Below are 23,545 nucleotides of genomic sequence, written 5' to 3' on the forward strand. Positions count from 1 at the left end.
CAAGAGTAATACACTTGCAAATGACAGGAAAAAACTAAATGTGAGACAGGTAATTATCTGACAGTTGGCGACCGAATATAAAAACCAGAAAGATATTTTATAGGTTTTTTGACTCAATATTATATATACAGAGTTACAGTCCAGTCAAAATAGAGTTGAAAAGTTCGTATATGTATAGTGTCTGGAGTTTTACAGCAACAGAGCACTGAGAAATTAATACATAATTTTTTAATACAGTCTTATATAAAACATCATCCTAGCCAATATCTTAAGAAAACTGATCTTCTTTCGTAAAATTATCAAGACAAAGATTTCACAGTCATGTCAGCATATATCAACGAATTCTTATGTAATAGTAAATTCTTACTGAATTTAACCGATCGCATACTATTTGTTCCTAAAGGGGACTTTATTATCGGCATCAATGAGATTACCTTTATATACTCGGCTTGTGAGGCCGAAATCTACCGAAATCTAATGTGACCTGAAGTGAACACGAATTTGGGAGACTTGTTTTGGAATTTGGGAACTTACTTTGTGTTAAGAAATTATTACTTCACCTCAGACGTATATCAACAACAAAGTGATGCGAATTTGCCCAAAACTGCACAAATAAATATGTACAACCGCTGAACTGACGAATAAAAATTGAACTGATGAGTTTTAAGATCAATTTATATTACATTTTTTTTTACGTTTCGAAACTGAATTTTGATAAAACACAAGTGAAATATAACACGATTCAATATTTTTCACGAATGAAATGACTTGAAAAGATAAAGGGAATGCTATTTGGCGTCAGTACTTTTTTGCAAGTTAGCAGTAAATGAGTTGGTAGCTATATAAGCAAGGAACATGACCACATCCAATACCTGTCTGACAAAGCTTCCACAAGTTCACCCTCATGAACTTGGCGACGGTTTCAACTCCCAATTTTCTCTCTATGGAAGAACTTCTGCTGCCGTCACGGGTGTGCAGTACAGTAACAGGGGTAAAAGCAAGGACGCTAAAACAATGCAGTCACATCCAAGCATTATGGCAAGAAGAAGGATGCTGGAACAGTGTTGCCACAACCAAATCGTGGCACGAGCAAGGATACTGGAACAACGCGTTGCCACATCCGAGCATCTTTGAACAGAGATATTCTAATGCATTTTGGTGACTGATTTCTCTAGAAAGCTTGTTATGATTATCCATCAACACGAGAAGATTAGGTCCGGCCTGGGGTCTTCTTTGAAACTCTTGAACAGATAATCATGCTTGCCATGCAACTGCAAATAATTGCTCTCTCACATCTGATATAAAATTGTCACAAAGGATTTGGCAGTATAAATAGGCTAAGTTACATGCAATTTATGACAGACATCTGAATCGAAGCTAATATGAATTGCTACATCCTAAAACGCCTCGGATGTTTCTCTAATTCTTCTGTATCTATGCGTGGATGACGGGGTTAGAAGTACAGCAGTGGTAGCGAACTAAACACTAGGAATTCAAGAGACGCAGAGACTTCCGGTGAAGAATATGTCGCCCAGAGACTCTCGGCTTTTAAAGGACTATACCATTTTACTCATTTCTCGACATTTACGGAACACGGATTTTGTGGGATTCCGAGTACGAAGACAACGCGCCAACCCCCTTCTGCCCTATTTCAAAGCAATTATTAACGTGGAAATAAAGGCCCAGCCACTTAATTACCTTCTGATTTGAACGGACGTACGTTTGGTCGCGATTATGTTCGATTCGAGGCCCTGTTATCCATTATGCTCGGTAAAGGGTCCCAAGGTAAAGGCTTCCATATTGACAGGAGAATGTCCAAATCAAACCAGGTTTTTACAGGAGTCAAAGACAATTCTGTCCTAAAAGTGTTGCTATCACTGATTTTATGTGTATATATTTTATATATATGTATATATATATAACTTATACATATATATATATATATATATATATATATATGTATATATATATATATATATACATATATATATATATATATATATATATATATATATATGTGTGTGTGTGTGTGTGTGTTCGTGCGCGCGCATGCGTGTGAGAAATAGGACGAACCATGGGAGACACAATTAACTGTATATCCTCCATAATTTCTGGACAACATCCAACAAAGGCAGTGTGTAGGAGGGGTGGGGTGGGGAGGGGTGGGGGCTGGCTGTTGTCTTAATCGGACCCGGGGCTGCTACCTATAATAGCCAAATATAATAATGGCTGTTAATAACCTAATTAAAGATGACCTGTTCTGTGGCTTCCTCGACACAGGTCGAGAGCGAGAGAAGGCTTAATCACCTTCAAAGAGGAATGCGAAGAGTCAGTTTGAAATAAACATAAAAAACCATTAATTTTTTCAGGTTTTACGAGTATGGATGGAAAAAAAATTTTTCTATCAATTTTAAGCGAATGGTTACAATGACATGAACGTTTTACTTAGATCATATTGTAATGATACTGACACGTTCACGAATTAGACCAGAATAAAAAATGAACTTCCTCGAGCTTTAAAGAGAATCATTGAAACGGATCCGCGGGTGTAAATTGAAGTTAATTTTGTACGAAAGGGAACTGTCACTGAATTTAGATGAAAATACTTTTTAATACACAAAAAACACTGAATTTAGATGACAATACTTTTTAATATATAAGAAAAAAACATTAACACCGAATCAAATTAGCTTTTTTTTAACCCTTCATACGACGACGGTGAAAAGGGATTTGAAATGTCAAGGGCAAAGGTACAGGGTACAGTCGAAGGAACCGCATCTCTTTGGGAGCATTCTACTGGGCTGTCAGCTATGAGATCGGAGCTCTGCTCTTATTGAAGAGAAATGTCATCGGGCTAATGACCCTATTTACAAACTTCTGAGAATTTTTTATTTATTATATTGTTTTATTTTCTTAGATTGGAGAGCTTCAAGTTTGATTTTTTGTCATGGCAAAATGCCATATATATAAATATATACGAGCGCATACCGTGTATATACCTATATATACATACGAGTGTATATACAGATACATACAGACACGCCGCGTTTTCTAATACAACGTATTTTCAAAAAAGATTTTTTTTTAATAATACTTCTTCCTGAAAAGAGGAATCTTAGTAGTTAAGATATTATACACAAATAAAGAAAGCGTGCATACACACATCATGCTCGGTCCTATTTTATCACAAATCTAAGATAAAAAGCAGAGAGAATTTTTGTCAGATCTTAAATGATTACGTCCTCTACGTAAGCACGGAATGTGTCTCAAAAGAAAAAAAAAATATATATATTTTATCCCTCAGTCTACATCAGTTTGACAGCTGAAGCTAATAAAAAAAACCTTACGGAATATTATGTCTACATATGTATACTTAGTTGTTTTTTTTTGTTGTTGTAGCGTCCACGATAACACAACACAACATTGAGAGATTAAATACAAATAGGGTCTCTCGTATTCGGCTGCTTAAATCACACAATCTTCTTTATCCACAACCTCTGCAAATGAAGTATTTAAAAGGTAATATTATGCAATGGATATATATGTCGTGCAAGGCATCCATAAGTGCCTAAGAATTTACATACGGAAGTCGACTACACGATAGCCAATTTTGAGAACATTTGATGAAGTCTTTCAATGTAATACGTCTTATAATATTATGCCTCTGAAAAGATTTGATATTAGAGCCCTGATGTCCTTGAAAGCTCGTCCCGAAAAATTATAATGTAATTATAAATTGAAGTGCATACGATCTTTTTAATCTAGAGTTAGATTCCCACTTCAGGAAATAGGTATTTTACGAATCTTTCCCAATGGAGAACAATTTCATGACCTTATCCACAGACAGAAACATATGTTTTTCCTAATGCAAAAAGTATACACGACCTACAAATTGTTCATTATGTTTTGTGGACATTCTCAGGTCCATACTAATACCAACGGATGAGAATTTACTTTTTGTAAAGTTTTTCATTTTGACAAAATCACTGATAAAATTATTCCCGTAGACAGTTTCCCTGATAAACACTGAACGGTTGAGAACTCGAGGTAACGAACTCCCATAGTGACTCAAGACTTCATTTTCATACAAAAGTCCAATTTTATTTTTTATCTCACCAACGGTTCTGTACTAACTGGTATTTATTGGTTAAAAATAAAAATCATGCTTAATTTTATGTGGCTAACTGTATGAGATTATGGATACAAAAGACGAGGTCTCACAAAAATGTTTAAAAATCACAAGATCTCACTCTTATATTAAAAAAGATCTCTACGAGTCGGAAACCCCCAAAAGGTCTTTTCCACTAATTGGCACCTGAATATAGATGGAGTTGCCGATTACATTTTGATTTTGTAACTTCTTAAGCATTCTCTGGTGACAAGACTTTGAGAATTGTACGATAGTTCCTCGTAGTGAATGATAAATACGGTAATTCATATTTATTTCGATCTGCAAAATACCTAAATTTTGTATTCATCTCTTTGGTTTCTCACGCAGATAAAACGAATCTGATGTGACTGTTTGAATGCTGGAATTGGTCTAATGATCACATTCTGCTACTCGAAGTGCACAGAAAAGCTTGAGGGATTCAGAATTATAGCTTTAGCAAGCTTTCTTTCTGACCTAAAACAACTAATATCTATCACGGATTCTTCTCCCTTAATAAAACAGGAAACTATGTTTATATCTATACGATAAAAAAAATGTCCACGAATGCTAAATATCGTTGCCATTGGAATGCGAGAAAGGAAAACGTTATGCAAAAATTCATTTACAAGAACAGTAAATAAAATGCTTCCCCTTAAACTCGGACATAGAATCTTAAATCTTTTATCATACTAGACTTTGTTGAATCAGACAGAGATGGAATAAATAGCTTCATACCCTCGGACTTCGAACGGAAGCTAAAAGAACACGCTTGCTGTTTCAGGATACAGGGTCGACAATACTGTACAGTACAAGACCTATAACATACAGGGAAACTGTGCAAAGTAATCTTCTGGTCCCTGTGGAAGAAAGAATAAGAAGACTAGCAATTCTATTTATAAACCAACAGGTACACACAATCACCACCAGGGTGACCCGTTTGCAGAAATACGTCATTTTGGGGGTCTTCTATTGTGTGACCGGTTCGTTGGCGAGGCATCAGCTGTTCCCGATCCCGCCAAACACTGACAGCGGACCCCAACAGAACGAAACCAGAGCCCGCCAAAGCCGGGAACCAGTTACAACAACAGAGGAGCCTTACATTATGCATGGATATTGCCATTAACATTGTGCTGAGAATATTATGACACGTTGAACTCTGTGTGTATGTGTGAACAAGACAAAGGTTTGTGACCGCTTTCTTTGCATCGTGTGTGACATAGACAGTATCACTGACCATCCGCCTCCCATACACTTGGTACGATAAAGCGCTTCGTGAGCTCCACAGTTACCTCCCCCATCCATTACGTAGGAGAGGGTTCAGTTCCACAGTGGCCACAGGCGAATGCTGGCCGTGGCACCAGTTACAAACGTTTTTTGGCATTCACGTCAAGAGGACTATTTGATCATCACAGTCAGAGGAAGTCTTACAGCAACCACACAGACACACGGACGCGCAGGCGGCCAACAGCTTTCCCACTCACATGAGAAGACACTTCTCTTTTATCTTTCTGGTACCCTTTTGGGACTTGTTCTTCTTGCCGTCGAGCTGCAGCGACATATTTCTGTTCTTCTCCATGTTCAGCAGCTCCTGGAAGAGCTCCTTCACGTTGTGGTTGGTCTTGGCCGAGGTCTCCATGAAGTTGCACTTCCAGGCTTTGGCCTGGGCTTCGCCGTACGAAGTCTGGACTTCCCGGGCGTCGCTCTCGTCGCATTTGTTGCCCACCAGCATGAGGGGGTTCTCGTGCTCGTTGCCTTTGATCTCTCTGATGACTTCCCAGATGGGGCGGAGCTCCTCCAGACTCTGGCGGCTGGTGATGGAGTAGACGAGGATGAAGGCGTGGCCCTTGCTGATGGAGAGCCGCTGCATGGCCGGGAACTGGTGGGACCCCGTCGTGTCCGTTATCTGAAGGGTGCAGATGTTCTTGTTGCAGCTGATCACCTGCAATAGTGGGAAAGGTGTTAAAGTGCATGTGTAGAACTAATGAAATGAAAACAGCAGTGTATTACTTATGTATTAATAAACAGAACTCGTTGCTCAAGCAATATTTTCAGAACAATCCCCTCGCAATAAAGCTATTGTGCTCTCTAGCTCTCTCTTTCCCTCTTGGTTGTTATACGACTTGCAAAACTTAATTGGCTACACCAGGATAAAGTTAGATATTAATATTATCATGGGAGGAAAGCATATTCAACACACAAACTCTAGGATACAAGGAATGTGACAGTCAATACCATAGAGGCCTTCGAGTGATTCATATTATGTAAATAAACGACAAGAAATAAGTTCCTATGCAATACCGGCATTCAATCACAAAAAAAAAAAAAAGTTTTAATTACTCAAATTCATACAAAGGAAATACTGACGTGCGATAGTCTTGTAACCAAGAGCAACGGCATACTCTCCCAGACAAACGAAAAATCCTCCTAGTCTCATATCTTCCAAATAAAAGTTCATATACATGTATCCACTTCACCGGCCATCCATCTACAAACAGACTCCCGAGCGCGAAAGGTCCCCGTTCCCATCTAAAGGTTGCCATATATTACGTAAAATGCCATAAAAAAATTACGTAATTCATGAAATTAAACAGTGGCGCGTGGCCTTTGTCTTCCAGTCCACATCCACGATCCGTCCCATCCCCCCCCCTCCCTCCCATAAACCATCACTCCCCCCCTTCCCCAGCATTCCGCTTCGAGAGAGGGACATTGAATTAAAAAACAGAAGAAAGTATGCCCCCCCTTTCCAACTGCAACTCTATTGACTTACGCTTTATTTGCCTCAGTGCTCGACACAGGAGCAAACACTCTGAAAACGGAGCAAGAGAGAGCACTTTAGGGATAGGGGTCGGGGTGGGGTGGGAGGGGAGGGATGCGGAAGGGGAGGAGGGTGGTCTGGCAATGGTATCCGTCCTCTCCTCTCCCGTCTCCCCAGTACTCCCTCAAAGTACATGCCATTTATGAACAAAAGTTTCTATGCACCACGCCCTGCCGTTACATAAAAGGGGGGGAAAGCAATGCCGTATGTCTGTGAAAGGGAGTAGTGTGTAAGGCTGCCAGCGTAATTCTATTCTCACAGTTCCAGATCGTTTCTCACCAGCTTTTGCGGCTCGAAACAAATTCTAGCAGCGGCAACAAAAACTTAATTCCTTCCTGTATATTAACGCATTTCATTGTCGATAAATAGGTCAGTATCTTTTGTTAATTGGTGATTCAAAACATAAACTCCTAGAGTACATTGGGACAGGTACATTTTTGAAGTCGTTCTCAAGTTTCCAATCGATAAATACGGCCATTTCATCCTCTATGTGATTAAGAATATATTTCAAACGTCAAACCAAGAATTCATATATATATATATATATATATATATATATATATATATATATATATATATATATATATATATATATATATATATATATATATATATATATATATATATATATATATATATATATATATCCTTTGTTAACGCCTTCCCCCACTGAGACACGTTACTCTCACAACGGAATATTCTCCTGGAAAGACCAAGCTCTCTGTAATATTTATTACCGACTGTCTCGAGGCGTCGCCGGCCAAATCGAGCAACAACGTAAGTATCGATCCCGCATGAAAAAGCCTTTGCATAAAATATAAACGTTATTGCTACCGAGAAACAAAGCCCTGGGGAGCAGTGATGCTCGCGTGTTATTGCTACATTAAACATGACTGGACCGTAATATGAATGAATTGTTACACTTAAAAATGACTTAGCCGTATTATGAGTAAGCTGTTACATTAAACATGACTTGGCCGTAATATGAATGAATTGTTACTCTAAATATGACTGGACCGTAATTTGAATGAATTGTTACACTTACAAATGACTGGACCGTAATATGAATGAATTGTTACACTTAAAAATGACTGGACCGTAATATGAATGAATTGTTACACTAAATATGACTGGACCGTAATGTGAATGAATTGTTACACTTACAAATGACTGGACCGTAATATGCATGAATTGTTACACTAAACATGACTGGACCGTAATGTGAATGAGTTGTTACACTAAACATGACTGGACCGTAATATGAATGAATTGTTATATATGAAATATGACTGGACGATAACAGCTACTACAATATGAATATAAACAATATAAACATGGCGAAGCCGCAACAGTGACAGTAATGTGTATGAATTGTAACATTACGCATGAACAGACAAACAGTGATTAATATAAACGCATTGTTCCATTAAACATGTCTGGACCGTAATAGTGACAGCGCCATGAATGAATTGTGACAATAAACAATACTGGACACTGACGGTGACTGCAATATGAATGAATTCTCAAATTTAACATGGCTGGACCACTACAGCAAATGCGATTTGAATGTATTGTTTAATTTAACATGGCTGGATCTTAACAGTTACTGCAATTTGAATGAACTATCACCTTAAACAAGACTAGACCATAATAGCGACTGCAATTTGAATGAATTGTTGCTGTAAAAAAATGCGCCGAAGTTTCTTCGGCGCAATCGAGTTTTCTGTACAGCCGCTACTGCGTATCATAAAAGGCCACCGAAAATGAATCTATCTTTCGGTGGTCTCAGTATAATGCTGTATGAGCCGCGGCCCATGAAATTTTAACCAAGGTCCGGTGGTGGCCAGTTCTATATCGTCACCAGGAGCACGATTATGGCTAACTTTAACCTTAAATAAAATAAAAACTACTGAGGCTACACGGCTGCAATTTAGAATGTTTGATGATTGGAGGGTGGATGATCAACATACCAATTTGCAGCCCTCTAGCCTCAGTAGTTTTTAAGATCTGAGGGCGGGCAGAGTAAAGTGCGGACGGACAAAGCCAGAACAATAGTTTTCTTTCACAGAGAACTAAAATGACTGGATCGTAATTAATGAATTGTTGAAATAAACATGACTTGACAATAACAACGGCGGTAATATGAAGCCCTGTCACAGTAAACATGTCTAGGTAGTGACATTGGCTATAATACGAATGTACAGTATTGTTCCTTCCGACGTGACTTGACCATAACATGTATAACTTCAAGCTGGGTTAATGCTTACATAAAATAGATTGGGTATGGCTGCAATACGGCAAATGGATAAAGGCACGGCATGACTGGGGAGTACCCTAGGGGTAAAGACTTGGCATGACCTCGGGGGTGCCCTAGGAGTATAGACTTGGCATGACTGAGGAGTACCCCAGGGGTATAGACTTGGTATGACTGGTTTACAGTAACTTGACAGACGGGGTATGACTGCGGTTTAACATAAGAAGACTGGGTATGAACGTAGCGCGAGAAATTAAACCTGTAAACAACTGGAAAAACAGTATGTGGGTAAACTTCATAAATAGGGCATGGAAAAAGTAACTTGACTGGGTATGAATGGATTACAACAGACAGTTACGGATCGGGTATATGACTGCATGGCCTTGAACGGAAACATACCACAAGCCGGTATGACTGGGATTCATCGGAGGAAAAGTGACTGGGCACAGGTAAAACATATTCCTCTCGTTGTTCACTGAGAACTGACGTATCAAAGTCAAATTAACCTGTTTCATTAACATTCGCTCGGCATTCCATCGTGAACTGTTCACTACCCATTCAATACTGGTCGCACACGTATTACAATTCGTCCCGTTCTCGTCCAAATTCACTTCGATGCAACCAAATGAAACTTCCATTCCGGCAACATTTTCCGTTTTTCATAAAAGTACGATCTTCATCAGAACCGGCTCCGGTTCATGATAATTAAATTGCAACTTCATCTAAATTCTCTTTTCAGAAAAAGAAGGTCGATTTCCATTTCATCAAAATTCAGTGCCTGTGTCATCATTTTTTTAAAAATTTTATTTCGCAGGGAAAGGTGCCAGTCAACGGCGATAAGTATTATCATACCACTAGTTCAACTACTTCTTCCTCCTCCTCCTCTTCTTCTTCTTCTAATAATAATAATAATAGTAATAATAATAATATAATAAAATCTGAGTGGATCTTTCCTGTTTGTCCGGCCAGGGTGGGGGCGGGGTAGGTAGGGATCGGGAGGGTAAGGGATGGGGGCGGGGTAGGTAGGGATCGGGAGGGTAAGGGAGACATGACACAGCCACCCTCCTCCTGCAAACCTGTTTGTCCGCCCCAGGAGGTGGCGGGGTAGGTAGGGAATTGGGAGGGTAGGGGACACATAACGGGGAGCGTCTGGTTCCAGTGCAGCGTACCGCGCCATCAAGCTCATAATAATAATAATAATAATAATAATAATAATAATAATAATAACGTAACAGAAAATTACCAGAGCAACGACAGAAACAGTTAGCAATACTACCACTGACACTAAAATGAAATGAGAAAAGTTTCCAACGTTGTCACTACCACTACCTGCTACTTCTACAACTGCTGCTACTTCTACTGCTGCTGCTACCTGCTACTTCTACTGCTACTAAAATCCTCTACTAAAACTACTGTTCCTACTACCACCAGCAACGGAAATATTTCTACTACTGCTGCTAATACTAACAGTACTGCAGAATCACCACAACCACAGTTAATACTAATGCTGATAAAATCCTATAATGAATTATCACTACTATTAGAACTTCTTCTACTACTTCTGTTAATACTGCTACCTCTACAATGCTAACATTACTACAGCAATCACTGGTAGTTATGCAAAACCTAGTAACACTACCACTATTATTAATGCTACTATTATTTGTCACTAGAACTGACAAAAAATCTTTGTACTATCGCTCCTTCCACCACTATTCCCAAAACAACAACAGGACCAGCCACTACTACCCACTATTTCTACAACTAGCATTACTATGAACTGAACTGAATATAGAACTTGGACCAAAGGCCAAGCACTGGGACCTACGAGTTCATTCAGCGCTGAAACGGAAATCGACAGTAAAAGGTTTGAAAGGTGTAACAGGAGGAAAACCTCACAGTTGCACTGTGAGCCAATTGTCAGGAGAGGATGGAAAGTAAGGTGGAAGAAAGAGAATATGAACGGAGGTACAGTAAAAAGGAACGAAAGGGGGTTGCAGCTAGGGGCCATGGAAGGCACGCTGCAAAGAACCTTACAAGCAATGCCTACAGTGCACCAAAGTAACATTAGCCCTCCACAGGCTAACATTACTATTAGCCAAGTTCTCTCACCCCCGGGCATGCGCAGAAACTCCTCACCTGTCTGTAGGTATCCTCTATGGTGGGTATGTAGGACTCCCTGAAAGTCCCCTTGACGAACCTCAACACCAGGGAGGACTTGCCCACTCCTCCGGCGCCGAACACCACCACCCTGTAGTCGTTGCTCTGTTCGGGCATCTTGTCACGCCTGCGGAGAAAGGAGGACCTTCAGAGCCTTCGTCAGGTAGGGTTGACTTTGTGGGGGGTGTTTAGTATTTTGGGATAATCGCGAGGGGAAATTAGTAGTTATTAGGGGAGGCATATTTGAAGTCATTGGTAGGATATGTAAATTGAATTTGAGAAAAGACATTGATACATTAGACTTTATATATATATATATATATATATATATATATATATATATATATATATGTATATATATATATATATATATATATATATATATATATATATATATATATATATATATATATATATATATATATATATATATATATGAAAACTCACACATACAAAGCACATGCAAATACAAATAAATATGCAAACGTATCACAAGTTAAATACGCATTATAGTTTAATTACAAACATTACCTAAATATATCCGCCAACAATGAAAATCATTGCGCAAGCGACAAGACAATAGGACACCAAAATACGTGACGACGCAAACTTCGAGTCAATGATCTTCCAGTCTTTCGTCACCTCTTATTGTATGTATATGCTTGTTTGTAAACAGTCTCTCTCTCTCTCTCTCTCTCATCTGTCTGCAGTTTTATTCCTTTTCTGTTCGTCTGTTCTTCGTTTAACTCAAGAAGTAAACGTCTATGTTGTGGTAAAACACACACACACACACACACACACACACACATATATATATATATATATATATATATATATATATATATAGAGAGAGAGAGAGAGAGAGAGAGAGAGAGAGAGAATTCAAAATCAACCTTACCCTAACAGCATATTGATAATTTCTTGATTAAGAATATTAACAGAAATACACTAAAACCGCTGCTGGTAATCGGTGTGCTGAAGCCTTCCAAAACGCTACGTCAAGTATTTAATGTCTAAATGCTTCCACGAAAGCTTAGACACTCAAGCCTGTCTCAAGGCCGGATAAAAGCTAAGCGTCGCTGTACTTATGTCCAAAAGCTGACAGAAGTAATTCTTATTTACTGTCTTGCCGAAGGTTCCATAGGTGGAATGACCTGAAATTTATCCCACTGACGAATCTAGAGCCAGTGGGTCCGGGAATCCAGTGCCTCTATAGCTGAGGTCTTAAAAAAGGAAATATGTCATAAAAATCTCAATGCCCACGCATAAATATTATAAGAAAGTTCATGTTAGGGCCTATTTACGGTTAAATAATCATTCTTTTAACACAAGCGCCGACGGGACGGGCAACCAATGACTTATTAATCTAGCCACAGACCTAAGAAAGCAAGAAATAGAACGAGAATGTTAAAACTAGAGGTTCCACTGAGTTGCATAAAGTGATATTTGCCGACAGGGGTCGAGACCGGCAAAGCAATGCCCAATACCCAGGTGACAATATGAAAACGTTAAGTATACCTTAGTTTAATCAGACCACTGAGCTGATTAACAGCTCTCCTAGAGAGGGCTGGCCCGAAGGATTAGGTTTATTTTACATGGATAAGAACCAATTGGTGGGCACGGAAGGAGAGACAAGTTTCATTTCGAGGCAAGCATTATTATTATTATTATTATTATTATTATTATTATTATTATTATTATTTAGATAAATTAACAAATTAACTGAAGCTTGGTAACTGGCACATACACTGTGATATTTTCAACCATACATAGATTATTATCATTATATAATTATCATAGCCTTACACATCCTCAGATTTTAGGAATACACTTGTCCATTCAAGGACAGGGTTAGTGTATCCTGAAAGTCCAGGGATATGAAGGATATTATTAATACAGGATGGTCATCAGTACGAATTTTTTTCCTATTTTCCATTATTATTATTATTATTATTATTATTATTATTATTATTTAGAAATAAAGAACTGCAATACAACTGGGACATTAACTTGAAAACTTAATCGCCACAAAATGAAATACCCTCATGAAAAACAGGAAAAATGAGACAAAGAAAATAACGGATGAATAATACTACATACATTTTAATGGAAGAGTTTAGGCCAAAGGCCAAGCACTGGGAGCAATGAGGTCATTCAGCGCTGGAAAGGAACTTATGAGTAGGTAGGTTTGAAAGGTGTAACAGGAGGAAAGCCTCGCAGCTGCACTCCGAAATAATTGTTAGGAGGGGGTGGATAGCAAGATGGAAGAAAGATAATAATAATAATAATAATAATAATAATAATAATAATAATAATAATAATAATAATAATAATAATAATAATAATAATATATACTCATAAACAATGATACAGGTCAGAAAATCCCATGGCATTTCAAAGGACTATCATATGCTCTTTTAATTCATGCTCTAGTAAGAAGCACAAATAATATTTAATACTAAATTTCTGTGCTCTAGTAATGAATGAAAAAGTCAAATTCATTGATAATTTCACACAAAAAAGCTTCCTTGCATTTGCGTCCTAATACCAGGAATGAATATAAACTAGCGGAATATTTTTGACGACCAAAATCGCCGATAATATCAATTAAAAACAGATTATTAAAATAAACTTCTCATTAGCACGCCGTGTAAACAAATATCTACAATTCACCAAAGTTTTTTTTTTTTTTTTTTACGCAATAACATCTGTGAATACCCGCCTAAAAATAATTGCATGAACCGAGATCAATAACGTAATGCATTACAGGTCTATTTTACCAACCGTTCAATACAAGCGGAAAACCACCTACAAAATAGAAAGAAAAAAAAAAAGATTAAAAACTATGCAGGTATATCGAGAAACAGTTCAACGACAAAACTGCTCCCAAAAAAACTCTGGGGATTTAATGCGCAATGTTTCAATAACAATGCCTTGAATTGCGAACCGGGCTGTTTTTAGAACCATTCCGCAGTATATTTAGACTCGATGAAGGCGTTATGATTGGAGGAATATGCTGCGTGGGTTGGCGCCAGCTGTCACGGTTAATCACTTGTGATCACTGGTGATCACTAGTTGATTATGGTTATGCATGCCGGGTTTGTTTTTGATTTGCTCCTTTTACCGGAACTATGTATGGGGGTTAGTTTTTCATTTACTACTTTCATTGGAACTGTTATGAATGGGGGTTAGTTTTTCATTTACTACTTTTACCGGAACTGTTATGTATGGGGGTTTGCTTTTCATTCACTACTTTTACTGGAACTGTTATGTATGGGGGTTTGTTTTTCATTTACTACTTTTACTGGAACTGTTATGTATGGGGGTTTGTTTTTCATTTACTACTTTTACTGGCACTGTTACGTATGGGGGTTTGTTTTTCATTTACTACTTTTACTGGAACTGTTACGTATGGGGTTTGTTTTTCATTTACTACTTTTACTGAAACTGTTACGTATGGGAGTTTGTTTTTCATTTACTACTTTTACTGGAACCTTTATGTATGGCGGTTTGTTTTTCATTTCCTACTTTTACTGGAACTGTTATGTATGGGGGTTTGTTTTTCATTTACTACTTTTACTGGAAATGTTATGTATGGGGGTTTGTTTTTCATTTACTACTTTTACTGGAAATGTTACGTATGGGGGTTTGTTTTTCATTTACTACTTTTACTGGAACTGTTATGTATGGGGGTTTGTTTTTCATTTACTACTTCTACTGGAACTGTTATGTATGGGGGTTTGTTTTTCATTTACTACTTTTACTGGAACTGTTATGTATGGGGGTTTGTTTTTCATTTACTACTTTTACTGGAACTGTTATGTATGGGGATTTGTTTTTCATTTACTACTTTTACTGGAACTGTTATGTATGGGGGTTTGTTTTTCATTTACTACTTTTAGTGGCACTGTTACGTATGGAGGTTTGTTTCTCATTTTCTACTTTTACTGGAACTGTTATGAATGGGGGTTTGTTTTTCATTTACTACTTTTACTGGAACTGTTATGAATGGGGGCTTGTTTCTCATTTACTACTTTTACTGGAACTGTTATGAATGGGGGTTTGTTTCTCATTTACTACTTTCACTGGAACTGTTATGAATGGGGGTTTGTTTCTCATTTACTACTTTCACTGGAACTGTTATGAATGGGGGTTTGTTTCTCATTTACTACTTTCACTGGAACTGTTATGAATGCGGGTTTGTTTCTCATTTACTACTTTTACTGGAACCTTTATGTATGGCGGTTTGTTTTTCATTTACTACTTTTACTGGAACTGTTATGTATGGGGGTTTGTTTTTCATTTACTACTTTTACTGGAAATGTTATGTATGGGGTTTGTTTTTCATTTACTACTTTTACTGGCACTGTTACGTATGGGGGTTTGTTTTTAATTTACTACTTTTACTGGAACTGTTATGTATGGGGGTTTGTTTTTCATTTACTACTTTTACTGGAACTGTTATGTATGGGGGTTTGTTTTTCATTTACTACTTTTACTGGAACTGTTATGTATGGGGGTTTGTTTTTCATTTACTACTTTTACTGGAACTGTTATGTATGGGGGTTTGCTTTTCATTTACTACTTTTACTGGAACTGTTATGTATGGGGGTTTTTCATTTACTACTTTTACTGGAACTGTTATGTATGGGGGTTTGTTTTTCATTTACTACTTTTACTGGAACTGTTATGTATGGGGGTTTGTTTCTCATTTACTACTTTTAGTGGCACTGTTACGTATGGAGGTTTGTTTCTCATTTACTACTTTTACTGGAACTGTTATGAATGGGGGTTTGTTTTTCATTTACTACTTTTACTGGAACTGTTATGAATGGGGGTTTGTTTCTCATTTACTACTTTTACTGGAACTGTTATGAATGGGGACTTGTTTCTCATTTACTACTTTTACTGGAACTGTTATGAATGGGGGTTTGTTTCTCATTTACTACTTTTACTGGAACTGTTATGAATGCGGGTTTGTTTCTCATTTACTACTTTTACTGGAACCTTTATGTATGGCGGTTTGTTTCTCATTTACTCCTTTCACTGGAACTGTTATGAATGGTGGTTTGTTTTTAATTTCCTACTTTTACTGGAACTGTTATCAAGCCTTGATACCAACGCAAAAGTGAAAGGAAACATTATAAGCATGAAATAAATACAAAACTTCACGATATAAAAAGAAAAGTTAAAGACTTAGAATTATACAAAACAGGACACTGGTGAGCATACTTAAATATGATATGATTCTTCTTTTTACCTGAAACAAAAAAATACGAAAATAAAAACTTACACCGCAAAAGTTATGTCCGCTTTTCCATTACGAGTTCATACGAAAACGATAAAAGGTTCTTGGAAAAAGAAACATATTTTGCAAATAAAAAAAATAAACAGAAAGAGCATCACAGTCACATGAATACTTTCCGGTTCATATAAAAAAAAACAATAATAAGAGAACGAAAATATATACATTTAAGTATGTTTTGAAAGCAAGCCTTTTTGTACTCTGAAAATGACAAAAGCCAAGAATAAATTCCTATTTGGGACTGAAAGCAGCGGCGAGGCGACTGACACAAATGTCAAGAAAGTTCCTGGTATTTTCTATTATAAATATCACCCCTGGAAAATTCTTTCCTCTCTCTCTCTCTCTCTCCACAGGTCTGGAAATCATTCCTCTTTAATGAAACCGAACTACGGCAGAAAACGGTGCGCCACACACGGAACAGAGTCAAAATTAACCTACAAACTTTGTTTTCCAACTTGTTGCGATAGGTCCCCGATTTAGCAGATTTCGGCACGTTCCCAGATTAAAGCAAGTGGAGAGAGAGAGAGAGAGAGAGAGAGAGAGAGAAAGAGAGAGAGAGAGAGAGATTACATACAGTTTAGGTCGAAGGCCAAGCGCTGGGACCTATGAGGTCATTCAGCGCTGAAAGGAAAATTGAGAGTACGAGGTTTAAAAGGTGTAGCAGGAGGAAAACCTCGCAGTTGCACTAGGAAGGTGAAGAGTAAGATGGAAGACAGAATATGAATGGAGGTGCAGTAAAAGGAATGAAAAGGGTTGCAGCTAGGGGCCGAAGGGACGCTGCAAAGAACCTTAAGTAATACCTACAGTGCAACGTGTGAGATGCACTAACCCCCTACGGGACGAGAGAGAGAGAGAGAGAGAGAGAGAGAGAGAGAGAGAGAGAGAGAGAGAGAGAGAGAGAGAGAAAATTAAAACTGCGTCAACTTCCAGTTACTAACATTCAAACGAACACCAAAAAATTTTTTTAATAAATGCGAAAATTTCGGATATCAGACCGATCATGTAGTTCCTATTGCATATTAAACATAACTCAGTCTCGCACTTATTTTTTTTACGCTGCACTCCGTCATTGCGAGTAACATAATTGCTAAGATTCTCCGTGGCCATAAACTGACTCCTTAAATAATACCAGGAAGCAACAGCAAGGTTACCTAAACACCTCGCGTCATTCACGTTTTCCTTCACAAACAGCAGGAAATGTTTGTTTTCCCAGTTAGGCACTGAGGATAATGACAACAGACTGTACGACAGAGAATTCTGCGTGCGTGTCATGTCTCAGATTGTTTTCCAGATATGATCCGCTGAATGAAAAATCTCACCTCCGTGAATGAGGTAACCACGTTCAAAAATAAAGCATGGCCATTATTAAGTTGTCTAAATACGGTATGAGAAAGTTTTGGGCCATTCTTCACAATAACTGAAAGGTCAAGGTATCACGGTATTATAGGTCAAAATATTACTGGTACAGAAGCTGACAACAAATACAATAGGCTGCAGGTTTTTGTATTATTATTATTATTATTATTATTATTATTATTATTATTATATTATTATATTATATTATTATTATTATTATTATTCAGTACAAGAGCCCTATTCATATGGAAGAAGCCCGCAGGAGCCACTGACTTGAAATTCAAGCTTCCAAAGAATATGGTTGGTGTTTATTAGAAAGAAGTAACAGGCAGTAAATGGAAATGCAGAAAGGAGAGATCATTTACTAAAAAAGAAAAGTAAATAACCAAATCAATCAATGAAGAGATAAAAATGCAAATGAATAATTAAAATGCAAGGAGAGTTGTATTAGCATAGTAATGCATTGCATCTTCGCTTGAACTTCTAAAGTTCCATTTGCACGACGTCCTCAGGGAGACTATTCCACAGCCAAAGAGTGGGAGGAATAAAGGACCTCTGGAAATGTATAAACAAAGCAACATTTAAAAATACTTGGTTTCGCAGGCATTCCAAAATGGCACTAAAGCAAAGATATTGAATAATGCATTAAAGAAACGGTACTCGGTAAAGATAGGAAGTTCCGGAGTCCACAAACATCGAGGTAACGCCAACGTGATGTCATTAGATCAATTGCGAAATATCATAAGCAGCAACGGCAAAATAAATAATTGGCAAGCAAGGCACTAAAGTTAGAATATAATAAGCTAAGCCAAAAAATTATGATTATTATTCTTATTATTAACAGCAAACATAGAGTTTGAAGTATAACACTGTAAACGTCTTGACAGCGGAAACCTTACATGATGAAAACAAATATAAATTATTTTAACACTGGAATATTATAACGTGATGTCACAAGCAGAGACAAAACTTGACATATAAACAGACTGAAAACGTTCCATAGAGAGGCTTTTCATCTAGCTTAGGTCAAATTCTCGACATCACATATGGTTAAAATCTTGCATCACAAGGTTAGGTCAAATCTTTGACGTTAAACAAGTCAAAACCATGGTATTACGAGCAGGGCTCAAAACACTGACATTGCACCTGCCAAAATTATGATAGTCCTTCATATCCATAAATAAGAGTTGACTCAAAAGTCCCAAGTAAGATTCCACTATCATCAGTGATATCTACAATCATGTACCAACGTGAATCAACCACCTCTTTCTCATATTACTCTGAACATTCTCCTCTTGCAAAAACCTTCAAAATCTTTCGCTTGCTGCAACAGCTTTTCTTCACTATCTCCAAGCAGTACCTAATTATTCGCGAACAGCCCGCACTCCACACTTCATTCATGCACGACACATCTTATAACCCACAAACATATTACTGTAATCAATTCCCCCTGTCATGAGATCATCACCTACCGAAATCCTGTAAAGATAACGAGACCCATAATGGAAATCGAAGTTCCATGCTTTCAAATTGAACTTACACAAATCAGCCAGCAGTTTTATAAACACAAGCTTGGCACTCGCTGATATTCCAAGCATGGTATTAATGCATTCGGCAACCCGTCAATATTGGAAAAGGAAATTCTGAACTCTCGCATCTTACATTCGCAATTCGTTTGCTTGCCAATTGATTTATTAGCAATAATGACATTTACCAAGACCATTACTAATGCAACATTCGATACATCGACGAATTCAAAATAAGCCTATGGGCTCACACTCAAAATGAGTCAAAAGTTACTCTTAGAACTAACATGTATCACTCCACTCAAAGTAAAATTACGAGCATTCATTATAAAGAATGGGGTGCAAAATGCGTATTACCTTTGTTAAAAAAGTAGACTATTTTTGTGTTTATATTCCAGATATTAAAACACCAGCGGGAGGACGGTTACCACACACAGGCACACATCACAGGTATTGTCCTTTCGAAAGGTCAACAGTCAGAGAGGTATGTCTCACAGCAATTGTTCCTCTTGTCATAATGTTTAGGATCCAGGCAATTTAGGTCACAATCCTCCGTTAAACATATCATTCAGGAAACTGACCGATGTAATCAGACGTCCCGGACTCGTTGAGAGACGACGGAGCGAAGTTAATCTCGGTTGTTTCTATGGCATTACACCAAATGGACTTTCGTATCTCAACCGTTTTGTTTTCGGGGTGCCGTTCAGTATAAACTTGCAACCGACATAAAAACTAAAACGTTTTGAAACACGCACAGGCTTTGCACATTTGTAACACTCAACGAATTAAACTGGAAAGCACTGGAAATGTAAATATCAATCAGTCAAAACGAATCATTTCAGCGGAACTCTGTAAACTACTCCTAAGCGGATGCAGCAGCGAGTGATCCCAACAGAAGAGAACGATCGTGAGGTCTGGCGGTGCGTGCGTGCGAGTGCCCGGCTTGGTAGCAAACTCAGGCATATATACGTGGCCATCATATGGTTGCTAGGAGACTGTCTACGCGAGTGCTGATGCTCTAAGCATGCGCCCTTTTGCATAGTTTGTTGGTGTATTGGGGGAGGGGGAGGGAAGTGGGGGAGAAAAGAAAGGCATTCAGGCTTACATAGAATGTGTGGGTGACTGCGTGGGTGGATGGGGTGATCGGTTAAGAGGTGGCAAAGGGGTTTTGCCGATGACCGTTCCCTTTACCAGGAATGCAAGGCGAAGGCGGAGGCACTAACTTGAACTTCAGAGATATTTACTCAATGACCTTCTCTCTCTCTCTCTCTCTCTCTCTCTGTCTCTCTCTTTCTCTCTCTCTCTCTCTCTCAAGGCTGGAAGGCTTGCAGTATTTAAACAGACGACGTTATTCGAGGAAGAGAGGAAAACGGATAGGTCTAAAACCATTCTCGTAACACCATAAAGATTTTTTAGTTTTTGTTTCTGACTTTTCTTGACATTTCATATACGTCTCATAAATTGAAATATTTTGAGTTTTCATATGTTTATTCCTCTCATACGTAGACAGGAACCAACTTACCTATCACAGCCATTTCTGTAAATAATAATTATTGAAATAACAGCTTAAGCGTAGTACTACGTTCATTGTACGCACGTCTTCTGGGAGAGTACCTTTGACAATCTTGCCGTCAAATTGTGCCCCATTTAAGTCTTATGCGTTAGCCTTTGCACGACACCACCATACCAAATACACATGACTAATTTATCATTTAATTAGCAAAAAAAATCTTGGCTACTTGGCCTAACCCTTTTGAGTTGGATTATCCAAGTCTCACGGTCGAGTGAAAATTCTAAAATGCCAAAACATCATCGTCGCTTCGTTTTTCTGTGCAGCAGCGTGTCACAAATATACTATCCTTCATTGCTGTTCGTTGTGCAGCATCTGTGTGTGTTTTTTCTATAAGTAACGTACGTGTTTCACCGGTTCATTTTCTAGTGCTCGTCAAGTCTGCGTGGAAGTGTGCACGCGCCCGGCAGATGATTACGTAAGTTAGTTCAGTGTCATATATATATATATATATACATATATATATATATATATATATATATATATATATATATATATATATATATATATATATATATATATATATATAAATAAATGGGTGTGTGCATGCGTTGGTACGCAGTCGACTTAGGGAGTGGGATGTATGTAGATGTAGAAGTGAGTGTTTGTGAGTTTGTGTGTACGCAGGCGATTAAATAACCGGTGTGGGAGTGTGTGTGTGTGTGTGTGTGTGTGTGTGTGTGTGTGCGTGTGTGCGCGCAGGCGGTCGAGACGGGCAATGATATCCTGTGTTTGGAGAAGGCAAATAAAGAAAAAAAAAAAATACTCGCCCTTCGCTGGAACTTGGCTCCTGGTGCGACCTGCTCATGGCTGGATGTCAGCTTCAATATGCGCTTGAAAAAAAAAAGGAAAAACAAAAAAAAAGGACAATATCACACAAAAGCTCACACCTGCTCCGTCTGGGTGAGATGGTTTTTCTGTATTAGATGGGTAATTGACAAATTGATCTCTCTCTCTCTCTCTCTCTCTCTCTCTCTCTCTCTCTCTCTCTCTCTCTCTCTCCCTTTCCCTCTTTCTTTCTCTTTCTCTCTCACACATACACACACAAACATCATTTCCCCTCTTCATTATCGGTCGTCCCTTCTCATTATGCTAATTTACGAATCATTCGATCGGTCTTTCAATAGGCCTGCCCCCTCTCTCTCTCTTTCTCTCTCAAACACACGCAAATATATATATATATATATATATATATATATATATATATATATATATATATATATATATATATATATATAGAGAGAGAGAGAGAGAGAGAGAGAGAGAGAGAGAGAGAGCAATTTCAAGTTGTTAATCTTCTCCAGAATTTCGGTTGTCTCTGTGAAGTGTGGGCTGATGGGACCATGGATTTTGTGGTACTCTGGACATTTTCAGAGAGCTGGCCCTCAATTTCTTTTCTCTGTGGGGTAGTATTTTATCTCAGCGGGGGCCTTATGCATTTTTATACCAGAACAAATGATGTAAGAGACCGCCTTTCTGAAGGGTCACAAAAGCAATTATTAAATAACTTTTTATTGCCCGCTTCCAGGGTTAGCAGTGGCCCGGGGACTGAATTTCTCCATTTCTCTATAGGCACATTTATGAATGTTCAAATGTGTAGCATATGATCTAGAGACCTTCTACAGAATGATCAAGGGGTGTCTATGAATATATAAGCTCTTGGTACCCAGTGCATTTGAACCTTGTAGCAGTAGGCTACTCGCTGAAGATGCTCGAGTGGGCTAATGAAATAGCTGTTGTATTGAATGAGGAATTAAGTGAACTGGCTCTTATTTTGGAACTCACAACATCTCTGTTATCGCTGGAAACTGAAGTCAGTAAAGCGAACACACACACACACACACACACACATATATATATATATATATATATATATATATATATATATATATATATATATATATATATATATATATATATATATATATATATATATATATATTCAACACTAACCCTTTTCACCTACCAAGGTTGGTTCCCGAGAAAAGGCAAGACAACGCTCACTGCCACATTCATACTTCTAATTGCTGAATAGTGGATGAACCACCACCAGTTACAGAAAAGCTTTCGCAGCATTACCCGCTGCGTGCGCGTACACAGAGGTCTCACCAGCAGCACGACTAACACCGAATCATGTAACCACCATCTAGATTCCTGGATGTTTAGGGACCTCCTTTATAGGACATCTTACACACCATCTATGTAACCAGTTTTTGGGTCTTCCTCCACCTGCTTCCCATTGTATATCTACATATGTATACACACACACATATATATATATATATATATATATATATATATATATATATATATATATATATATATATATATATATATATAAATGCACAACGATGGAGAGACTAATATTTAATACTTATATTAATAAGAAAAGAAGACGGAGGAACATAA

At 37.9% G+C, this 23,545-nt stretch overlaps 1 protein-coding gene across 4 annotated transcripts in view; it reads right to left on the reverse strand.

Moving 5' to 3' along the window:
• Positions 1-2,884: 2,884 nt before the first annotated feature.
• LOC136845170 (GTP-binding protein Di-Ras2) overlaps positions 2,885-23,545 on the reverse strand; it is a 199,093-nt gene continuing 178,432 nt past the window's right edge. For 3 of the 4 annotated variants that reach the window (XM_067115138.1, XM_067115136.1, XM_067115135.1), the window contains 2 exons: positions 11,359-11,506; positions 2,885-6,089 (listed from right to left, as the gene is read on the reverse strand). In XM_067115138.1, coding sequence (XP_066971239.1) covers positions 5,628-6,089; positions 11,359-11,496 — 600 coding nt within the window. In that variant the 5' untranslated portion in view covers positions 11,497-11,506 and the 3' untranslated portion in view covers positions 2,885-5,627. Of the gene's footprint in view, positions 6,090-11,358; positions 11,507-19,923; positions 20,507-23,545 lie in introns of those variants that run through there. The other variant, XM_067115137.1, reaches the window with a different exon arrangement.

The sequence above is a fragment of the Macrobrachium rosenbergii genome, chromosome 13, assembly GCF_040412425.1.
Source record: "Macrobrachium rosenbergii isolate ZJJX-2024 chromosome 13, ASM4041242v1, whole genome shotgun sequence".
Classification (NCBI taxonomy): Eukaryota; Metazoa; Arthropoda; class Malacostraca; order Decapoda; family Palaemonidae; genus Macrobrachium; species Macrobrachium rosenbergii.